Source organism: Electrophorus electricus, chromosome 16, assembly GCF_013358815.1.
Source record: "Electrophorus electricus isolate fEleEle1 chromosome 16, fEleEle1.pri, whole genome shotgun sequence".
Lineage (NCBI taxonomy): Eukaryota > Metazoa > Chordata > Actinopteri > Gymnotiformes > Gymnotidae > Electrophorus > Electrophorus electricus.
Window position 1 is genome coordinate 15,754,235 of NC_049550.1, and position 21,180 is coordinate 15,775,414.

The 21,180-nt window shown below is 39.6% G+C and overlaps 1 protein-coding gene across 1 annotated transcript in view; it reads right to left on the bottom strand.

Annotated features, from left to right (window-relative positions):
• Positions 1–21,180, bottom strand: part of LOC113568983 (B-cell receptor CD22-like) — a gene marked incomplete at its 5' end in the record, with an annotated part of 140,556 nt that overhangs the window by 78,991 nt on the left and 40,385 nt on the right. The window contains 2 exons of the mRNA XM_035534544.1: positions 20,314–20,319; positions 20,910–21,170. Of these exons, the coding sequence (XP_035390437.1) occupies positions 20,314–20,319; positions 20,910–21,170 (267 nt within the window). The remainder of the gene's footprint in view (positions 1–20,313; positions 20,320–20,909; positions 21,171–21,180) is intronic.

Sequence of the window (21,180 nt, forward strand, 5' to 3'; positions counted from 1 at the left end):
ATAAATTTATTAATCACCACACTCACACTGAATTACGTTTTTACTATAATGAAACTTGGTGAATAGTAAAATACTGCGTTTTTATCGCCTTCCAGAAATATAAAGCAGAGTCCATGAGGTCGCACTCGCTGTACCTGCCACTAAAGTTGGACTACAGAGAACAATCTGATCTCTTCTTTTCCACATGTCATGGCGCATTGGTTTCCTTTCCCATTGGAGCCAAGTTAACTATACCGAGTAAGCTAAACTACTCTCAACCCGCACACTTTCGTTCATTTGTCCCAAAGAAAGTGAATAAACACCGCTGTCACCAACTGAGCTTCACCAGGGTTCGCCTAATAAACTTGATATTTAATGAAAAAAGAAATGGACACAGTAGAAAGAAGTGAATACAACGAACTCAGCTTTTACTTCTCCAAATATTTTTACAGCGCTTCTCCACCCCACAGGGACATTACTGAACATGAATCGTCAGTAACACAGTCTGTATAAAACTCGAAGCATCTCTGAAGCTACAAAGACATGAGATCGGTAAGCAGGGAGATCGTGACCCCAGCGGGAATTCTGGCATTCTTAAACATTTTTTTTTCCAGTACTTGTTGCACATGCACATATCATTTATACCATTTGTCTTAATTAAAATTAAGAGATGCCTTATGTTGCTTTAAAATTTTACCTGTGTAAGTGCTGATTGTTTGCTTTCGTTTATAACTGATGTACTTCTACCTTGTCTTCAATCTAATATATCAGTGAAGAAGCTACATTAATTATAATTTACGTGAAAGACACTATTCCTGCATTGTTACCAATTTCCAGAATACTTTGTAATTTGCTGTATAATTTGTATATGTTTCTTTTAGATGAACCATGTGAATCTTACAAATCAGGAAAGAGTCTGTTGATCCTGATCATGTGCCTGTAATTACAAATCTCTTCCTCTAGATGGCAGTGTATTAAATGGTATGTGTGATGCAGAAAAGCTTAGCGCAGGAGTGAGGCTGCTGTCCAAGGTACTGATACTAACATGGTCTGTCTTGCCTCAAAATTGTGTCTTCCTGATGACATGTACACAGCCTTGGATTCTTATTCCAGCTCTCCTGAGTACAACACGCTACCAGTGAGGTACACACAATAAATCAAATTACCTTTACAGACAAAGGAAATAACTTGATCTTTACTGAAAATATACATTCAATATACCTCAAAGTTGTTTTTGTAATCCAGTTCATAATTGTAACATCATAATGGCTACAATCCTTTAAGCATGTTTTGATGCTTTTACAGGCTTTGAAGCATGATCTGATGTGTGTGGTGTAAAGCTTTGGAGTTAGTCCTATTTAAGTTACACTCCAACCCCGATTAGCGGGAAGTTTTGGAATTGGTAGCGAGAAGCCTGTGACGCATGTGGAGGAGACGCGAGTCAGACTCAACTCAGTTTTGCAGTAATATTGCCGGTTTATTCATTACGTGACAGGCTTGCTCTTGGAATCTTGTAGACAGTTCATACATGAACTGTAGAAACATCCAAAGCTGATAAACGTGTTACTAGAGAAGTAAAAAATAAGGACAAAAATAAGAATTTGGTCCAGTGATGTCCATGTACAGTACAATCCAAAAAACCTCCTCTGCGTGGCATACATACACATGCTGTAATGTAGCTGGCCCGAGTTCCACAGGGCGCAGGGCCGGATGTTTATTAACATTAAACACACATGACACAGATGGAACTCGCGCATAACACTTACAGTAAATGGTAATACAACCCAATATATTGATCATTTTATTTAGATATATATATCAAATAAATGTCATCAAAGCTATTTATAAGTTTTTATAAATGTTAAAGAATCACTTTTAAAAATGATGTATATATTTTTTTTACAATCGGGCCTTACACCTGCATCTTTTTCATTTAGTATTTGTACATGCATGTCTGAAAAACATTTGTAACATTGTTTAAAAAATATTTCTCTACAACTAAAATAAAATTACACCGAGCTAAAACATGTGATAACAGGTAAATGAAATACTATTTTTGTATCCATGACTGACAAGATTATTGTTACTAAAATATAAAATAATGTTCACCAGTCAGTTAAACAGAAGCAGAAATGTGGTGAACTCAGCTGTGTTGTGTGCTATTGTGTGTCTGCGCAGGGTTTTTTAATGATGTCACACAGAACTCCTCCTCTAACTCTTACTCTCATCACTCTGTTCATCACTCTCGGTAAGTCTGGACCCAATCACACCTTTTAAAAAGAAACTGCTCAATGATGCCTCAACATAATTACATTAATGCATCATCTTTTCATAACTGAATGCATTGTTCACATTCAATGAAGTCCATTTCCATTGGTTGCCAAATCCCCCCACATGCCCCTCTCCACCACTGCAGTGCTCACTGAGTGCTTTGTGGTTCGTGGTTTTTCTCACATTTAGGTCAGTGTTCTTTTAGGAGTAGAGGGCTGCAAGGACAGAGAAGAAGTAAGTTAGTAAGTTACGTTAACCTGTGATCTCTTATATGGATCATATTTTACAGGGGCTTCTGGAAACAAATGGACTATGAAATACAGCAAAGAGACAATATGTGCTTTAAAAGGGTCCACTGTGTTTAAGAATGGCTCTTATACACACCCAGACCATCTTACAGTGACAGAAGCCTTTTGGTATATAGACCCAGTTAAGTATGTGGAACCAGTTTCTCTGCTTGATCTTCCTGAGTATTCAGGAAGGGTCTAGTAACACTTCTCCCTCTGATTGACTAATGTGTTGAAGGAGGATGAACACCATTACTGCTACAGAATCCAAACACGCACAGAGAAATGGGTGGGTATTCCTGGAATACAGCTGAAATTTACAGGTACATTTAATCACCACATTATCCTGCTAACAACACAAGCTATCATGTCACTTTAATCTTCATGGTATCATAGTGATTTATAGTGACATATTCATGTAGCTCCATCAGAGGTTTTATTCCACTGCAACATCAGGGTTTTTCAGCTCCTGTCCTGGTCTAGAGCTGCACTGCTGGTGTTTTCTCTGCTTTGACACATCTGATGATCTCTTTGACTTGGACCTCCATGTAGACACCTCTCAAGCAGTAATAGAGGGACACACCACTGTTCTGATATGTACAACCACCTGCAGTCTGACAGTCCAACATTCATCTGGTACAAAAATGGACATCCTTTATCCTCCAGTACAAACCCACTCCACCTGCAGCCAGTCAGCAGTGAGGATGCAGGCAGTTATAGGTTTGGATGCAGGCAGTTATAGGTTTGCTGTAACAGGATATGAACATCTCCCCTCTCCTGCTCAAACTCTCACGGTCAGATGCAAGTCATTTATTTATTAAAAGCTAAATCAAATTACCTTCAGGACTATACCTAAAGTTTATGTTCATGGCAAGGGCAAAGAGATTATTATTCCTTTCCCAATACGATGCCAGTCTGATGTTACTGACCCAGAAGTGACCCACATCCTGAAATTATTGTAGTAATCTCGGATCAGATCCTTGATCTTACTGGGAACATGGTGGCGGTGAAGTGCTAGCTCAACCAGCTTGTGGTGTGGACCCATAAACATTGGTCAGGTCCAACCACAACACAACTAGGCCACCTTTGCTCTCTTGAGCCTCTCTGATGAGCTGTGTAACTACCCCTGTGTGCTCCAAACATCCAGGAATCCCACCTTTGTGTACTGAGGTATCAATAAAGTTGTTCTTGAGGAGAAACTTGGTCAGTCTTCGTGAGACTAAAAAACGCAGTCCCTTCCACACTAAATAATGAAATTGAATGAAACGGGTTGATGTTTCTCGAGTTCTCCTCTTTTGGGATCCAACTCTCAGCACACCTCCACTGGTCAGTCACTCTCCCCCTTCGCCATATCATCTTCAAGATCCTCCATAAGTGCCGGAGAATTTCAGGACAACACTTATAGACCAGGTAGGGTACACTGCTGGGGCCTGGAGTGGATGCTGAGTGACCTCTCTTAATCACTTCCTCCACCTCCTTCAGGATCGGCTCCCTCAGTTCGAACTCTGTTGTTGGGGGGCAGGGCTGATGAGAGCTTTGTTGGGCTCAAGCTCTGGCTCCCTCAACAGATCTCTCAGGGTGCTCAGGAGGAAACAATTTACTTCCTCTCTTGAATACTCTAGGTAGCCACTGTGTTTGCCTCCAAGCAGATTTTTTACCTTCTCAAAGGGATTGGCAATGAAAGTGGCTTGCTTCCTGGCTCTCTCTCTTCCCCACCTCCTATACCAGTCTGCTCTGCATATGGTCATCAGTTTCTTCCTCAGAAAATTTTGCAGTACTTCTAATGCCTGCTTCTTCTTATTAGATTTCTTGTACTGTTTATTGAGGGTTCGAAGCTCCTGGCACAGTTGATGTAGTTTTCTGGCCCTGCGATTCATGCTATAGGTGGTGGGCTTGTTGTATGGTAGTCATTATTTGAAGTCGACTGTCTGCATCTCCTTTGGCCATAGCTTGAATGATGTTGGACACGTCCTTGTTAAACTGCAGCCACACACTCTGGTTACTGGCTGGGGGCCACTTTATCCGCTGCTGTGGAACTACTCTGCTTGGAATAGGAGACACAGGAGCATGGAGGGACTTGGCTCTGTGGGGTGACTCCTGGCCGGGCTCTTCCTGTGTCTCACCAGGTTCAGGACTTGTGCGTTGCACCTTGGTCTCCTGCACCAAACATTTCATTCTGGCCTGATGAATTCTGAGGCCATGTTGGTTCTTGCACAGCTTTCCGCAAATGCATGTTACACTCGTGGCCAGTCCGTTTGCATGAGTTGTTAACCATTTATCAGTTCGATTAGAGATCTCATTCCCCCCCCAATCTCAGGATCTCCTGGGGGTATCTCTCTTCAGGGCTTTCCGTAACTTGGTGGGGTCCTTTCTCACTAAAGATACAGGCTGGGTTGCTAACCCTTCTTGTCCCGTGTGCCATCTTTCCGTGCCGTCAACTGTCTTTCCAGTAGTCACCAACATATTCTTGGTTGTCACCTAGCCTATTCCTAGGAGTCACTGGCTATGCCAGACTGTATTATGCTGAAGACAGTGGAAAATACACATGCCAATCCAGTAATGACCATAGACATGGGTCTCATTCAGTAACACTAAATGTTTTGTGTAAGTAACTGATGAAATAGTGGAGGACAGTTCAGTGACTCTGACCTGCAGCAGTGATGCCAACCCACCTGTGCAGAACTACACACCTGGTTTATAGAAGGAGGAACTTTATCTGTAGGATCTGGACAGAATTACAAAGTTCTACAGAATGGATTCTACTAGTGTGTAGCTCAGAATCCTCATGGAGCTGAGAATTAATCTACTGTGTCTGTCATAATAAAAGGTAATGAACAGATAAGTCAAATATGCTAATGATGCTGTTAATTTTTTATTATTATTATTATTATTATTATTATTATTATTTACCTAGCACCTATCTCCAACTCAAGGATACTTTACAGACAGATATCAGCTTTTGCAATGACTCGCAAACAGATGAGAAGCAGCAGCCAATGTGCACACAGCATATTCTCATCAGAATCTGCAGCCACCTGTGCGACTGCACGTTATGTAGGGTAGGTTAAGACCAAGACAGAGCAACAACCGTCACTGGACATACATGCACACATTCATACACATATACATATCTATATATACTTACACACTGGTCACATTCATACAGGACAATATAGAATATTTGCATATGATCAAGCCACTACCATATGAGCATCCCGATGTGTTCAGAATAGGCTCCCCCCAGTGGCCATACCCAGTGCTGCAGCCGTCCTGTGATGAGTCATGAGCTGTTAAGAGACGAGTTAGATGGTGGCTGATAAATTATGCATGACAGGTACAATCACTGGCAGTGACGGTACACATGAGTAAGAATCCATTAGTTTCTCCATTATTATAACTATATGTTTATAAACCATAACTATAACTATATAGTTATACCATTAGAACTGACAAACAGAATGACTGGCAGTTGCTATATTAGTATGAAGTTACTTAGGAAAAAATGTGCTAGAATGTAGTGTATTAGTGAGGAGGATTATTGATCTATTTAAATGCATGACTGCCAGTGTGTGTATGCGTGTCCATGTTTGTATGTGTGTCTATGTATGCATCATTGTGTGATTTGTATGTGTTTATGTATGCATCAGTATGTGGTTTGTATGTGTGTTCAAATTCTGCTGCAGCACACTTTCATTTGTACTCTCATTCTTCTTGCAGACACTGAGAAAACAATACAGAGACCATCGCCATCGTAATAAAGTCTACAGGAAACGTATGTATGTGTCTGTGTGCCTGTGTGTGTGTGAGAGAGAGAGAGAGAGATTGTTGGGTGAAATGGCTGAAGGTATGACAACCATATTTTATTGCCTGGATCTGGGTCAAAATGTAAAATTCCACATTTTTCAGTCAGGACTTTGGAATAACACAAATATCTAATTTTAATAACACAAATATCTCATTTTGAGGATTTGCCATATTGCTGTTTCGGTTGTAGAAATTTTAAAATGTATTTCCTTACCTCATACCGATGTAATTAAACATGGTTATTTGAAGATTTTTAGATTTGCATGAATAAATGTAAGATGCCCTGACCTTTTATGAAAGTAATCTGTTTTCTTTTTTTTTTGTGCATATATGTCTATGTAAGTTTTTTTAGGCTTATGACCTGGGATTATACTGAACTTCGATTTGGGTGTCATTGTCTCGCCACTCTCATGTGTTCACTGTTGACTGAAGTTGTAGAGTTGTTTCTCATAGCCTGTGGTACCAGTATGAATGTTCTCATCATCTAGCTCAGTGTCAGCTTCTGGAGTCTGATTCTGGCTCACTGAGTTCTGGTTTCCAAATTGATCCCCCTTATAGTCAAACAAACTGTGGACAGATAACAGAGAACTTTTTAAAACACTAGGGTTAGAAACTTCATTTGGGGATCAGTATTTCTCAAAGCCAATTATTTATAAACTAAATGAAGACATAATAACATTCTTCATATATCATGATATTTTTAATCCCCTCATCACTCACCTGTCTTCTTCCTGAATGACACCAGGACATCAACCAAAGGCTCTAAAAGGGGGTGGGTACATACTGGATAAAAGAAAACAGGTCAATGAAAAAGATTCAGATATTCTGTTTTCATTCATTTTTTTGATTTTATACAGTGAATTTAACAAAATATATTGTCTAAAATCAGCTTTACAGTACACAGGTCTAGACCACACATGGGGTGTAAGAAAGTTACCTCAGGATTACCAAACTGAAGAGCTAAACTGTGTCTCTTGGGTCAAGGCTAGAGAGTAATGCTCACACAAACACATGAAGTATAGAAATGTGAAAACCACATTACATAATAAAATGTAATAAATGAATGTGTCATTAAGATCATACAGACTTAGGGTATAAGAAATCTATAAAAATGTGCCTGCAGTCTAGATGTCCAAGCAAATGTGTGTGATTTTACTGACAGTCTTACCCTTGTAATGTAAGGACAAAAACATAAGCATCCAAACCACAGACGTCATCAACAACACACAGTGAGACAGTGAGATGAAGCTGCCAAACTGTCAAAAGAAACACATGTCTTCTTTTACTTTTTTTCCTTAGTCACTGTTTTCAGTGTTTTTTTTTCTGTTCCACAACAGAATGAAACTGAATGTGTTAATGAGTCTTGCAGTGCAACCTCCATGCACACAATACACTGGCCTGCTACCTCTTTCTTCACACAGCTTCCTGAACAAAACCATAGCAGGTTGTCCTCTGAGGCAGTTGAAAGAATGACTGACATATTCTACATGTTTTTTTTGTTTGTTTGTTTTGTTTTGTTTTTACTCTGTAACCATGGTGACAAAAACCACATCTGAGGCCTGTTGTTTTACATTACATTATGTGTCTGTTTGTAAGTGCATGTGTGGGAGGTTGTGCATATGAGTTCTGGGGTTCTGAATGTTCTTAAACTGGGAAAATAAAATAGTAGAACATTCTTACCAGAGTTTTGGTCATCACATACCTGATATACTAATGTGAACAGAAACTAAGAGATGAAACGTCAGTCCAGAGAAATTTACTAGTTGAATGGTTATTTACAGAATACAGCATGTGTATGTTTGTGTGTGTGTACCTGTAGCATTGGTGGTGACAGATATTGAAATGTTTCTCACAAAACTGATTGTGGTTGGAGAAGGAGACTGAGAGGTTGAAGTAGCAAAGGTTTGTGGTGCTGTCCTAGAGAGAGAGAGAGAGAGAGAGAGGAGAAGTATGAAAAGACACTTCTGTAATTATTTATCAGGGTTTGTATCATCAGCCATTGTTAAAATGGTAGTTTCATCTTTATAAACTAAATGATCTCTATAATGTTAAAAGCTTACCATCTAAAACTTTAAGGATGACATCATTGTGTGTTAACAAAAATTATGTCCACCCCACACCAGTATTTACCAGAGTCTGCCCTCTCCAGTCGAGTGATAGTCACAGTGAAGTCTGTCCCTTCATCCATCAGGCTGTATCTCCCATTGGATGGCTTATCTGAGTCGACGACCTCCTATTACCTTGAGCCCACTTATGAATACACTTAAATGTGTTTGTCACTGCTTTGCTTCAAACACTGTAAGCTTCTGAAGGGGAGGAACAACTTACCTGAGAGAAAGAGACAGATACCAAGATGAATAATCTTCATCATTGTCTATAATATTTATTTGACAACTTTGTCCCCAGAGCTCTGACAGCCTCCTGCAGACCTGCTACAGCTCCTGACTGAAATGTGTGAAAGCAGAGCCATTGTGAGACATGATGAGACATGATGAGATGTGATGAGAAGCATCTTATCAGTTTTCAAACTCTCCACACATCATAAAAACCACACCCACACCCATCAACCCACCCATACATAGACACACACACACCCACACACACTCACCCTTAGGGGGTTTATAAGCACAGGTTTATTTCGCCATCTGCTGGACAAAAACTGGTTTGGCAGTTCGAAGACTTTATAGAACATAAATCTGAAAGTTGTTAACATTTTGTTGTCCTTGTTATTTCTTGCACTACATTACTTACATACGTGGTTTTTCTTTGCTGTCTGAGGTACTCACTAAGCACTTCTTCACTTGGGGCCAACATCCTGGTGTACTGGATCTTGATTGTTTCATCTTGGATAGTGACTCTGACACTCACTAGTCCTCAGCCTCTTTCCCCTTAGTGTATAGTCTCAGAGTGATGGATTTGGACTGAAACCCTCTGTGCATTGTGAGGAGTTTCCTTGTTTTGATGTCAGTGGCTTTTATCTCCTCATTAGGCCAGCTAATTATGCCAGCGGGGTGTCTGATGACTGGTAGATCATCGGTGTTCATAGCTCAGATCTTGTTCCTCCCATTCAGCTGACTTCTCAGGACTGGCCTCACTCATACGTCCACACTTATCAGATCTGTATGACATTCCGATGTCGCTGTTGTATATCCTGAGATGTATTAGTGAGTCAATGTCTCTTTCACTTCTGGCATACAGCTTGATATCATCCATGTAGAGGTGGCTCTTGTTGATAATTTTACTAATTATTTAATAATAATTTTCTATAGCAGTCACTTGATGGTACCTCATGTTATTGGGAGTTTATCAGCTGGTACTTGGATGGAATTGTGCTCTTTCTGGGGGCTCTTCAGGATCACGAGTGTTTGGCCTTCACTTAATCATTCAGGGTGGGTTCCATCCCTAAGCAACTGATTCACACACACACACACACACACACACACACACACACACACACACACACACACACACTTGCAGTCACATTAAATTGTGCTTAAAAGCCAAAACTATAGCCACTATGATGTTACAATTATGAATTGGATTACAAAAACAACCATGTTTTTAGTTATATCAAATATATATTTTCAGTAAATATCAAGTTCTTTACTTTGTTTGTAAAAGTAATTGGATTTATTATATTTATTAATAATTTTACTAAAGTAAAAGTAATCTAAGTCACATTTAAACATCAGCCACCATCAGTAACATCAGCCACCATCACGACTAAACTTGTCATTGTCTACCATTTTTTATAAATGATGTGAGTAGATTTATTAGAATAGCTCCTCCCTTTCCATTGTGCATTGCATTATGGGACAATAGTGTCCTTCCAAACCATACACAAAAATGACTCGTTCTATGCAATTGGGATGCATCCATTAGAACCATCCAACTGTTAGAGACAGACACTTGTAATGACAGCCTGCTCAAAACTACTTTGAAACATATTGTGTCAGCCAGCTTGAGTTGCGTAATTTGATTTGATTTTATTACAGTAGTGGAACTGACATGACTGATCATGAGTTACTGATCCTTATATTCTGAATTGCTCCTAATTTTCTGAAAATTGGTGGGGCGGGGGGTTACATAATGAGATATTTCAATTAAACTCTCAGTACTCACATTTAAACAGCAGTGAAACTGTTCTGCCAGTAAGTTTAAGCAATTAATTATTTTCCCACCAGAGGGTGCAAGAATGCATTCTTCAAGAGAAGAACGTTTGATTATCATCTCCCTGATAACGCAGGCTGCCCATCTACATCCTGTTTACATTTGGTTTGAAAAACGGACCCATAAATTGAAGAGTAGGGATACACTGGTTACCAAATCCCCCCACATCCCCCACACCACTGCTACAGAGCTTGCTGAGGGCTTTGTGGTTTTTCTCAAGTTTAGGGCAGTCTTAGATTAAGAGCACACTGTAGTAAGATTAAAATTCACAACCCCACTATAACTACAAAGTGCAGATATATTTTTGTTTGTTTTTCTCTTTACTCAACCTCATATATTATGTGACTGAGCGTTAAGTTGTTCAGAGTCACTAGTGTCCACTTCTCCCCAAGCTCCTCCCCCACCCTGCTACAAGCTCTTCTCACTTTGTGGTTTAGATCAGAATCAGCTCATAGTTCTGCAGTAGCTGCTGGAGTTAGAGAGGAGAGAAGTGAAGCTGTAAGATAACTCCCACTCTCTTATGGGGCCCAGACTCCTCTAATGACCTCTTTCATGCATCATATGTTTCAGGAGCTTTTGGAACAGAATGGAGTGTGAAGTACAACCCAACTAAAATATGTGTTTTAAAGGGGTCCACAATGTTTATCAATGGCAGTTACACATACCCAGCAGGGCTTGATGTGAAAGAGGAATTTTGGGTCACAGAGCATTTCAATTCACAAGAGGACAAGCCTGTATATTGCAGACCCACTAATGACTCAGGAAGGGTCCAGTGTTATGTAGATAAACAGCAACACTTCTCCCTCAAACTGATCAATATAACGAAGGAGGATGAACATGCCTATCACTTCAGAATCAAAACAAATGTAAGTGATCAAAAATGGCTGGGAGATCCTGACAATCTAAATAATTAATACATCTAAATAAAAATCTAAATCATTTATTTGTTCATTCAATTTTTATCTAGTCCATTAATTTTAATCTAGTTAAAATACTTGAATGCAGTTTCCTCAAAAGCATCATGATGTTTATATCTTGTTCACGATGTGTACTCAGGGATTCTCACTCTAGCAATCTGGACTACAATGAAAATAGAGCAAAATAATGTAAGGTGATCTTGAACTCAGGTGATGATGCCAACGGCCTGCTGGGTGAGCAACCACGCTCTCATGATGGACCCGTGTGCAGAACAGTTAGCTCGTGGAACAGGTAAACAAGAAAAGTAAATAACCAAAAGGCAGGGAGTCGAACCCCAGCCATTTTTTTGCGAGGTGAACGAGCTCCCGCTAGACTGCAGCGGCCATAAAACAACCTGCCCGTATATCGCTCTTCAAAGGAACAGAGGACGACAAAACTAGAGGGAAAAAAAAACTAAACACCACACCGAGTTTTGGAAAATGCAGAACCAAGCACACCATGGGAAGGATGGCAGCCCCAATGCCCTGGGGAAAACCAAACTAAAACTTCCTAAACAAAACCAGAGAACAAGGAGTTGTAATGGCTAAGGGGAGCTTTGGAAGAGAGACAGATTTGAGAAGGAAAACTGGAGAAGGGACAGAACATGTAAAAACACAAACACCCTCACAACAGAAGGGCTTACAGACCTCAATACTCAAAGGTACCAGCTAGGCACTTGGCTCAGAACTTTGGCAAAGACCCAGCACTGAGTGACTGGCTCACTGGGCTTATATAGACCTAGCCCAGCTATTGGGCGTTTAGCCTGATTAGTGGTGTGCCTGACTCGAGACCTCCCACTGGTGGTCGGAGGGGACCTCGGCCTGGCACCGATCCTTACAAATAAGGTTACGAAACAACAAAAACTCCATCATGTAGGGATTAGATCCACACCACCAGCACCTATAAGACTGACACCTCTATGTCAGGTACAAAAACCAATTACTCTAATCTCCTTATCATGGACTTATTAGTTAATAGCTGATGGCTTATTGAAAGACACTCTGACCTGCTACTTACAATAAAAAAAGGAGCATTTCCAGCAATGGAGAAAGAGTCTGGCTTGCATATTTACCCTTGTAAAAAACACAAACATGCAAAAAAAAAAAACAGGGTTCCATTGGCTCAGGTCTTGCAACAATAGAACAAAATACAAGGGTCTTGTGTGGAGCATCCATTAGTTCTGTTGGAGTTAATGGGCTGCCCATCTCCTGCCCACAAAACCTTCCCTCAGTGTGTTACATGTGTCAGCGACTGTGGAATACGCTTTCACCATCCATTTGTGATCATTTCCAATTTACATTTTAATCTTCTGGGTTGTGACATAATGTCTAAATTAAACATGATAATCATGGGTCATAATATAATGACCTCTCTGGTTAATGATCTTTCTATTTGTGATTCTACTTACACCTGCAGTCAGTTCTGCCTTCTCTGTGAGTTGAATACCAAGATCAAGTGGGTACAGGGTCTAGCTGGCACCTACACCCCCCATGTCATGTAGGCAATACCTGCTCTTGCCTGAAAAGGAGGACAGTGTCAACATCATGGACTTTCTGCTGTCAGAGGAGTTCTGACACCTATTGTGCCCCCTTACAATACTCTAATCAATCCAGTTTGCAACCAGATTGGAGGAGGTGGCATTTCACACAAGATTTGAGAAAGGTCAATGATCTTGTCATCCCTCGCTTGTACTGGACGTCTCTTCTATAATAAATATAATTACACACACACACACACACACACACACACACACACACACACCACCATGGTTGATGTTTGTTCTGATTTCACTAGCATCCCTGTGCATGTAGACACAGCCCATTTTTGCACTTACATTTAGGAATAAAAAAATTGTCTTGCACTAGCATGGACTCAGACTAGGTTGATGGGGCTTACAGACCTGGGGGATTATGGCACCAGGTCTTCCTGTGTGCTCACACTCTGTGGTTGCTGCTGCTGCTGCTCAGAAAATACTAGTCATCAGATCACCAAGCAGCCACACAACATGACAGCTCAGAGGTGTAGTGGCTATGAAACATTTTGACATGAACTCGTAGTTTGATTGTTAAACACTCTTCTCTGCAGGGCTCTTCAGCCTTCATGCTGCATCAAACGCTGTCTCTCCTAAATTCAGCTTGGACACTGGAGGAACACAGTGGTTTGCTCTTATTCATGCATGTTATTCATCTGTTCAAGGATAAGCCCCTCACTATGTACACACACAGTCGACATGCATGTGGTGTCTCCCATGATTTCTGATGGATTTGGCCACAGAACCGGTTTAGGGCAGTAGAGGGAAAGATCATATCACATTCCACTCTCATTGCAGCCTGACTGCAAGCTTCCCAGTCATTTAGCAGTTATCAAAGTAACAGGATATGACACCCCAACCATAAGCAACGAAGCAGAGCGTTACTAGCTGATTCAGCAGAAAAATATTATTATGATGATTGATCAATTTTCTAAATGGCCTGAGGTATTCCTGAGTGCAAAGGAAAATGTGAGAACAATAGTAAGAGTTGTGGCAAGAGATATAATACCTATGTATGGAATACTGCCTTCTAACAACAGTGATAAGGGCCCAGCATTCACATCAAGAGTCACTCAGCAGCTCTGCAAATATCTGTGCGTATATATCTATGATCGACTGGTTGTTTCACATCCTCTACTGGCCTCAGTCATGAAAATGTCTCCTTTCAAAGTTTTGATGGGAAGACCATTTCCCATGTTGTGGGTAAAGGGCCAACCAGGCCCCATGCTAGCTGGTAATTTACACACAATTATCTCTGATTGTACTGTAGCACTCCTTGAAATTCTCACCAGATGGCAAAGTGCTAATCGAATGTTTGCTTCCTAGGAGATTTGTTGAGGCTCACTACACACAATCCGCTACTGTTATTCATTAATGTTCATTCATTAAAGTTCATTAATGCCTATTTTTATCTATGATTCACATTCTCACTTCATGTAAATGCATTTGAGTTTAATTAAGATGATTACTGAGAGTTGTTAAATTGATTAAGGGTTACTCTGATATATTAATTGTACTACACAATTTGTTTCTCTCTTATTTTTTAACAAATTCAAGACAGTTTCATGACAGTTTCATAATCGAATGTTTGCTTCCTAGGATATTTGTTGAGGCTCACTACACACAATCCACTACTGTTATTGTGATAATCCAAACAGCTGTACTGACTGATGCTCAGCCTCAGTTGATATATGCTAGTAGATTAAAGAGGCCCCCAGTTAGGGTGTACTATTGTCTCTATGTGTGTTTTGTTGTATGTCTGTATGCAGGTAATCCATGGTGAATCTTATTATGCTGATGCTCAGACTGAAGGGCCTCCTATGGTGCAAAGGGAACATCGTGTGTGCCTTGTCCCTGGAAATAGCTGTAAATGTGACACAGCACCAGTACTGTGTGGTGTGCCTCTCCCTGTCCAGCAGATGGAAAAACACCCCAATGTACCTAACTGTTGTTAAATGGGTCATATCCGCATATGGAGTCACCCTTCTGCTAGAACTCCATCCCCCATTCTGCTGTTCCTGGGAAAGTCACACTGTCACCACACCATCAGTGTCATTTCACTTAACAACACGAGGATGTCAGAGTTGTTCGATGTAAACTACGGGCGTTTGGACTGGCTCCTGTTTGGACTGGCTCCTGGCTCCTGTTAGATAGCTGTGTACTCAATACCTCATGTTTCTAATTAACTTGGCTTGTTATTACTACTAACAAAGGATGATTGGGCAGTGGTAGCTCAGTGGTTCAGGTACTTCATTTGTAAACAGAAGGTTGCTGGTTTAAGCCCCACCGCTGCCAAGTTGACACTGCTGGGGCTCCTGAGTAAATCCCTTAACCCTCAAGTTGTACTCAGTCATAATTGTAAGTCACTTTGTATAAAAGTGTCAGCTAATTGTAACTGATTTAATAAATGGCAAAGGTGATTTCATATTTTTGTAAATAATCTGCATATCACTTCCAGGAGAAATCAATATTTGCCACATGTAAAAGGTGTGGTCAGACCTGGAAATTCCTCCAGATAAACTGGCCTTGACTGGAATTTTTTGCCTTTTTATTCTCTGTTGTTATTCTGCTACAGTAAAAGGCAGCAAAGTAAGAATAAAATGTATCTGTTTTCTCTCTAAAAGTAAGAGTAAAATGTAAAGCAAAGTAAGAATAAAAATAAAGAATAAAGAATAAAAGAATATTAAGAATAAGAATAAAAGAGTAAGAATAAAGCAAAGTAAGAATAAAATGTATCTGTTTTCTCTCTATGCATGCTTGCAAGTATAAGAAATAATGCTGACCTATGTCCACATATTCTGCTACCATGTAACTTCTTCATTTGATGCCTGCTTTGCTTGCCAAAGACCACCTTTGCCTTTGTTATTGTTCTTCCTCTTTTTTCCCTGTGCTTGCTCTTCTTGTCAAACACAGGCAGTCTATAAATTACACATGCTATCTAACTACAAACTGACTCTGTGTCTCACTGCTGCTCAGACGCTCTCTTCAGGTGCCTGAGGTTCACAATCTGGATGCAACCAGATTCCTCACTAAGAACTGACCAACCAAATACTTAACATCATATATACACTGTGCCAGTTAAAACACTCAGATGTAGTTCCCCCAAAAAGGACGTGTTCTCAGAGATTCCCACTCTAGAACTAAATTAAATTTTGACAGCGTCATGTTACGTCAGGACTGACCAACCAATCTGAATGGACTTACACACATAAACAAGGATGTTAGAGTATGACAGAAAGAGGAGTGTGCAGAGCTACTCGTTTGCAGCTTTTTAATAAAATATTCAAAAACTGAGAAAATGCCCTTAGATTTCATTACGATGCTTTTGAGGAAACTGCATTAAAATAAATGGACTAAATGAATGATTGAATGAATGAATGAATGAATGAATGAATATAGTATTAAAATAGTTTAACTACAAATGTGGAACACAAAACTGATTGAAGAAACCCACATGTCCACACTGATGGTTCAGCAGAAAGATGCTCGTGGGTAGACTTTGTTTGAGTAGAAAAGTGTGCTTATTACTTCAGTGATCCTATTGATAGATTAGGTGCAGCATTATTTATAATAATCTAATAAATTCAAAAATTCACTTTTTACATTCTGTGAAGCAGAGAATTAACATACAAATCAGAAACAGTGTGTGTGTATGTATGTGTGTGTGTGTGTGTGTGTGTGTGTGTGTGTGGGAGAGAGTTCATGATAGTTGACCTGGTGTATGACTTTCAGTTTTCACTTTACTCTTGTCTGCTCTAATAGTTAGTCTGCAGTTGTACATTTGTATATATTCAACTTTTTGTTGAGTGGTCATTGGTAAGTAGGGAGTGACTGCCATTTTGTTTTGGGGTGTGGTTTGATCAGTTTTCCACTTAGGGAGTAAATGTAGTTTTGTGTGTATTTTCTTTTGTGTAGATTTAGTGAGTGGCTTTTTTTTTTCCAGTGTGAATTTATTTCTTACTTTGGCCTGGGTCACTCCTGATGTTATATTAGTGTCAGACCGTCTCCTGTACACTACACTGGCTGTCATTGAACTACTTTGGTCTGTTGGAATCTGATTTAATTTCCACTACAGACTTGTTTAGACTTTTTTTTTTATTTGGGTCACACTTCTCATTATGGCCTGGAGCCTCGACGAGATCGTAACAAAGTGTAATTTAACATAATACATTTCACTTAATTTTACCTTCTTAAACTTTCCCGCTTCTTCACTAAAACTATTGAGAGGAACTACAATCCCACAGAGGCCGACTCCAACAACTATAGGCAATATGTTGAAGTGGCCTGGTGAGAAACACAGACACATATACAGTATAGCAATTATAGTTTGTAAATATGAATGAATGTGAGTAAATGAATGTCGACTGATGAATGAATGTGAACAATTAAAACATAACTGCCTGTGTGTGTCACCCTTTAAAGTGGCATGTGCTGAAGCTGATTTTAGTATCCTATGTTCATACTGAACCACACAGCAGAACCAGATCCTGGAGCTGTTGATGATGTAACTCTGTCCAGATCCTACAGGTGAGGTTCCTCCTTCTTTATATCTGGTGTAGTTCTGCACAGGTGGGGTGGCATTGTTGCAAGTCAGAGTCACTTCACTATTTCACAGATGGATAAAAAGACATTATTTGGAGGATCTAATACCCACAAAAGGAGAGAATGTGAAGAAATGAATATAGCATATTCTGCCTGAAAGGAGGAACAGGCAGACTACAGTTATGGTAAACATCAACCAGTGATACAAAACCATGTAGTTACAGCTGTGTAGTGTCTATATAAACGTTCATTAGCTGACTTGTATTTGAACTTGCATCATCCACATTTCTAAGAACTGATTTTGGAGATGATGTATGGTTGTGCTACCATTACTAATGTTTTCACCTTAAATCAGGCATAAATAACACCATGTAAAGAACAAATTTGATAATAAAATGTCTCAAATTAAAGATATTCTATTGTGACATCATGAAACAAGAGCAATGTGCAAGTGAGGAGCATAATTGTTTAATTCCCAAATGCAACCAAAGACAGAAAATACATTTTCAAAGTAACTTACTAAGCAGAGCCTTTAACTTGTGACAAGGGACCATAAGTACAAAGCACTGAACTCAGGCACCTGTGGGGTTTAAATAGGGTGCAGATAAATGAGGTCTAGGTCTAGGTGATTATTCAAGTAAACAGGTGATTTGGATTGGGGAAGTGAATGTGTGCAGTGATTGGTGGATGTGGTCTGTAAGGGCTGCCTGTGTACCAGCGAGGGTCTGACATCTATACATGTTGAAGATTTAGTGACTCTTTCGTGTTTCATTGTGTGTTTTACATTTTAACTGTGAAATTCATTTAGTAATAGTTTATATTATATAATCAAACAATGTAAAGCTTTCATTAAGCTGTCATATATTTTGGTGCCATGATGTTTAACAACAGCTATTAGCTAATAAGTCCATGATAAAGAGTTTAAAGGAATTATTTTTTGTCAGTCTTATAGGTGCTGGTAGTGTGGATCTAATCCCTACATGATGGAGTTTTTGTTGTTTTGTAACCTTATTTGTAAGGTTCGGTGCCAGGCCGAGGCTCCTTCCAACCACCAGAGGGAGGTCTCGAGTCAGGCACAACACTAATCAGGCTTAACGGCCAAGAGCTGGGCTAAGTCTATATAAGCCCAGTGAGCCAGTCACTCAGTGCTGGGTCTTTGCCAAAGTTCTGAGCCAAGTTCTGGGTATTGAGGTATGTGAGCCCTTGTGTGACACCTCACTTCTGTGCTGCGAGGGTGTCTGTGTTTTTACACGTCTCCTGCCTTCTGCAGTTTTCCCCCTCAAATCTGTCTCTCTCCTAAGCCTCCCCTTAGCCATTACAGCTCCTGTTTTCTGGTTTTGTTTGGGAAGTTTTAGTTTGATTTTCCCCAGGGCATCGTGGCTGCCATCCTTGGTTCTCCCTTTTCCCACACTCTTCATGGTGTTTAGTTTTTCTTTCCCTCTAGTGTTGTTGTCCTCCATTCCTTTGAAGAGCGATATACGCGCAGACTGTTTTATGGCCACAACTGTCTAGCAGGAGCTCGTTCACATCGTAACAAAATGGCTGAGGTTCACTCCTCACCTTTTGGTTATTTACTTTTCTTGTTTACTTGTTCCACGATCTAACTGTTCTGCACAAGGGCCAACCATTAAAGTGTGGATGCTCACCCAGTAGGCTGTCGGTGTCATCATCTAGCTGACGTGGGTTTGAGCTCACTTTACATTATTTTGTTCTATTTTCATTGTAGTTCAGATTGCTAGAGTGAGAATCCCTGAGTACATGTACTGAACAAGATATAAACATCATGATGCTTTTGAGGAAACCACATTCAAGTATTTTAACTGGATTAAAATTAATGGACTAGATAAAAATTGAATTAACAAATAATAAAACATTTAGATTTTAATTTAGATTTATTAATTAATTCGATTTTCAGAATAAGAACAAGGTTATTTTCCATCAGTACAAAAAAAAAAGAAAGGCTGCAACATTTTTTGCAGTTGATTACATTTTTTCCTATTGATTAACTGAACACTCTTGTCTACATGTAATCATCCATCTCTCTTCCCCTCTATCTCTCACTCTTTTGACTGCATTGGGATACAGCTGCAAGTTTAATTTCTCAGTGATGATTCTCTTAGTAATGTTTCCTTAAGTCCTATAAAAGGAAACACAGGAAAGAATATCAGATCACAAGGACATTTGGAATAACAAAATACACACAGACACACACACACACACACACACACACACATACACAAACACACAAGCACACACACACACAAACATCTTCATATTGCTTAACAAATTGAAAAAACACAACAAAACAATGCATGTTTTGGCATATCTAAATTTAATAATCTATTCCTCTGGATTCTATATAATTATGGTAATGTAAGAAAGCTGTGTATCGTAGTATTCCTCCAGTATTCAGTAAAAATGACAAGAGCTTTACACATCCCATCTCAAAAAAGATTCTAGAGTGCTATCAAGATTCTAGAGTTCTAACTGAGTTCTATAACTAGAGTTCTATAACTGTGATGTAACTGATATGATGAACTCACTGCAGTATTCTCATACACAGGAGAGCTGGATGTGGAAGTGTCACAGGTATGACAGGGGTTGAGGCCGGCGTTCTGTGAAGCACAGAGTTAATGATGTGCAGTTTAATGATAAACACTGAATAGCTTTATGGTTAAGGTTCCATTGGAGTTTTTCACTAATGTTATTTTGTTGTTGACAGTCTGCATCTCAGATGGAGCTCTCACTCTGACATAAACAAATGCTAAAGACACAGAACTAAGACTGACGCTGTCATTAAAAGGCTCTGATTTGTCATGACATGAATTCTATGAACTCTTTAGCAGGCTCCTTATTGACAAATATATCTGGATTTCTGTGATAGCTCACCCCATAATCAGATTCATCTGTATTTCTCTTTTGCCTCTTGCCTCTGAGCTCAAAAAAACCCAAATGTCAGTGTTCATCCAAACAGAAAACAGAGAATACACATTAGTATTCATAATATTGCATTTATGATATTAGTCATATTTTCAAGATTTCCCATACTAATAAAGTGCTTTTGGAAAGGAACAGAAATGAGGTACTATAAAGTTATCATTTATACATGTAACTTATATTAACATCTTTCACTTTACCTTCTTAAACTTTCTCTCTTCATAAATAAAACTATTGAGAGAGGAAATACAATCCCAAAGAGGCTGACTCCAACAGCGATAGGCAAAATGTAGAAGTGACCTGCTGAGAGAAACAGACATGCACACTATTGTTCATACACATAATATAGGGCTTTCATAATGTGAATAGCAAATGCATAAGTTAATGAACTGATGAATGAAAAATGAAACATAACTGTCTGTCTGTCTCACCCTTTAAAGTGACATCTATGGAAGCTGATTTCAGCATCCCGTGTTCATTCTGAGCTACACAGTAATACCAGCCGCTGCTATTAGAGCTGATGGTGATGTTGTATGTCTGTCCAGATCCTACAGATGAGGTTCCTCCTTCTTTAAACCAGGCGTAGTTCTGCACAGGTGGGTTGGCATCACTGCTGCAGGTCAGAGTCACTGAACTGTCCCCCACAATTTCACTAGAGGGCCTGATGGACACCAAGACATTCTTTGGAGGATCTAACACCCA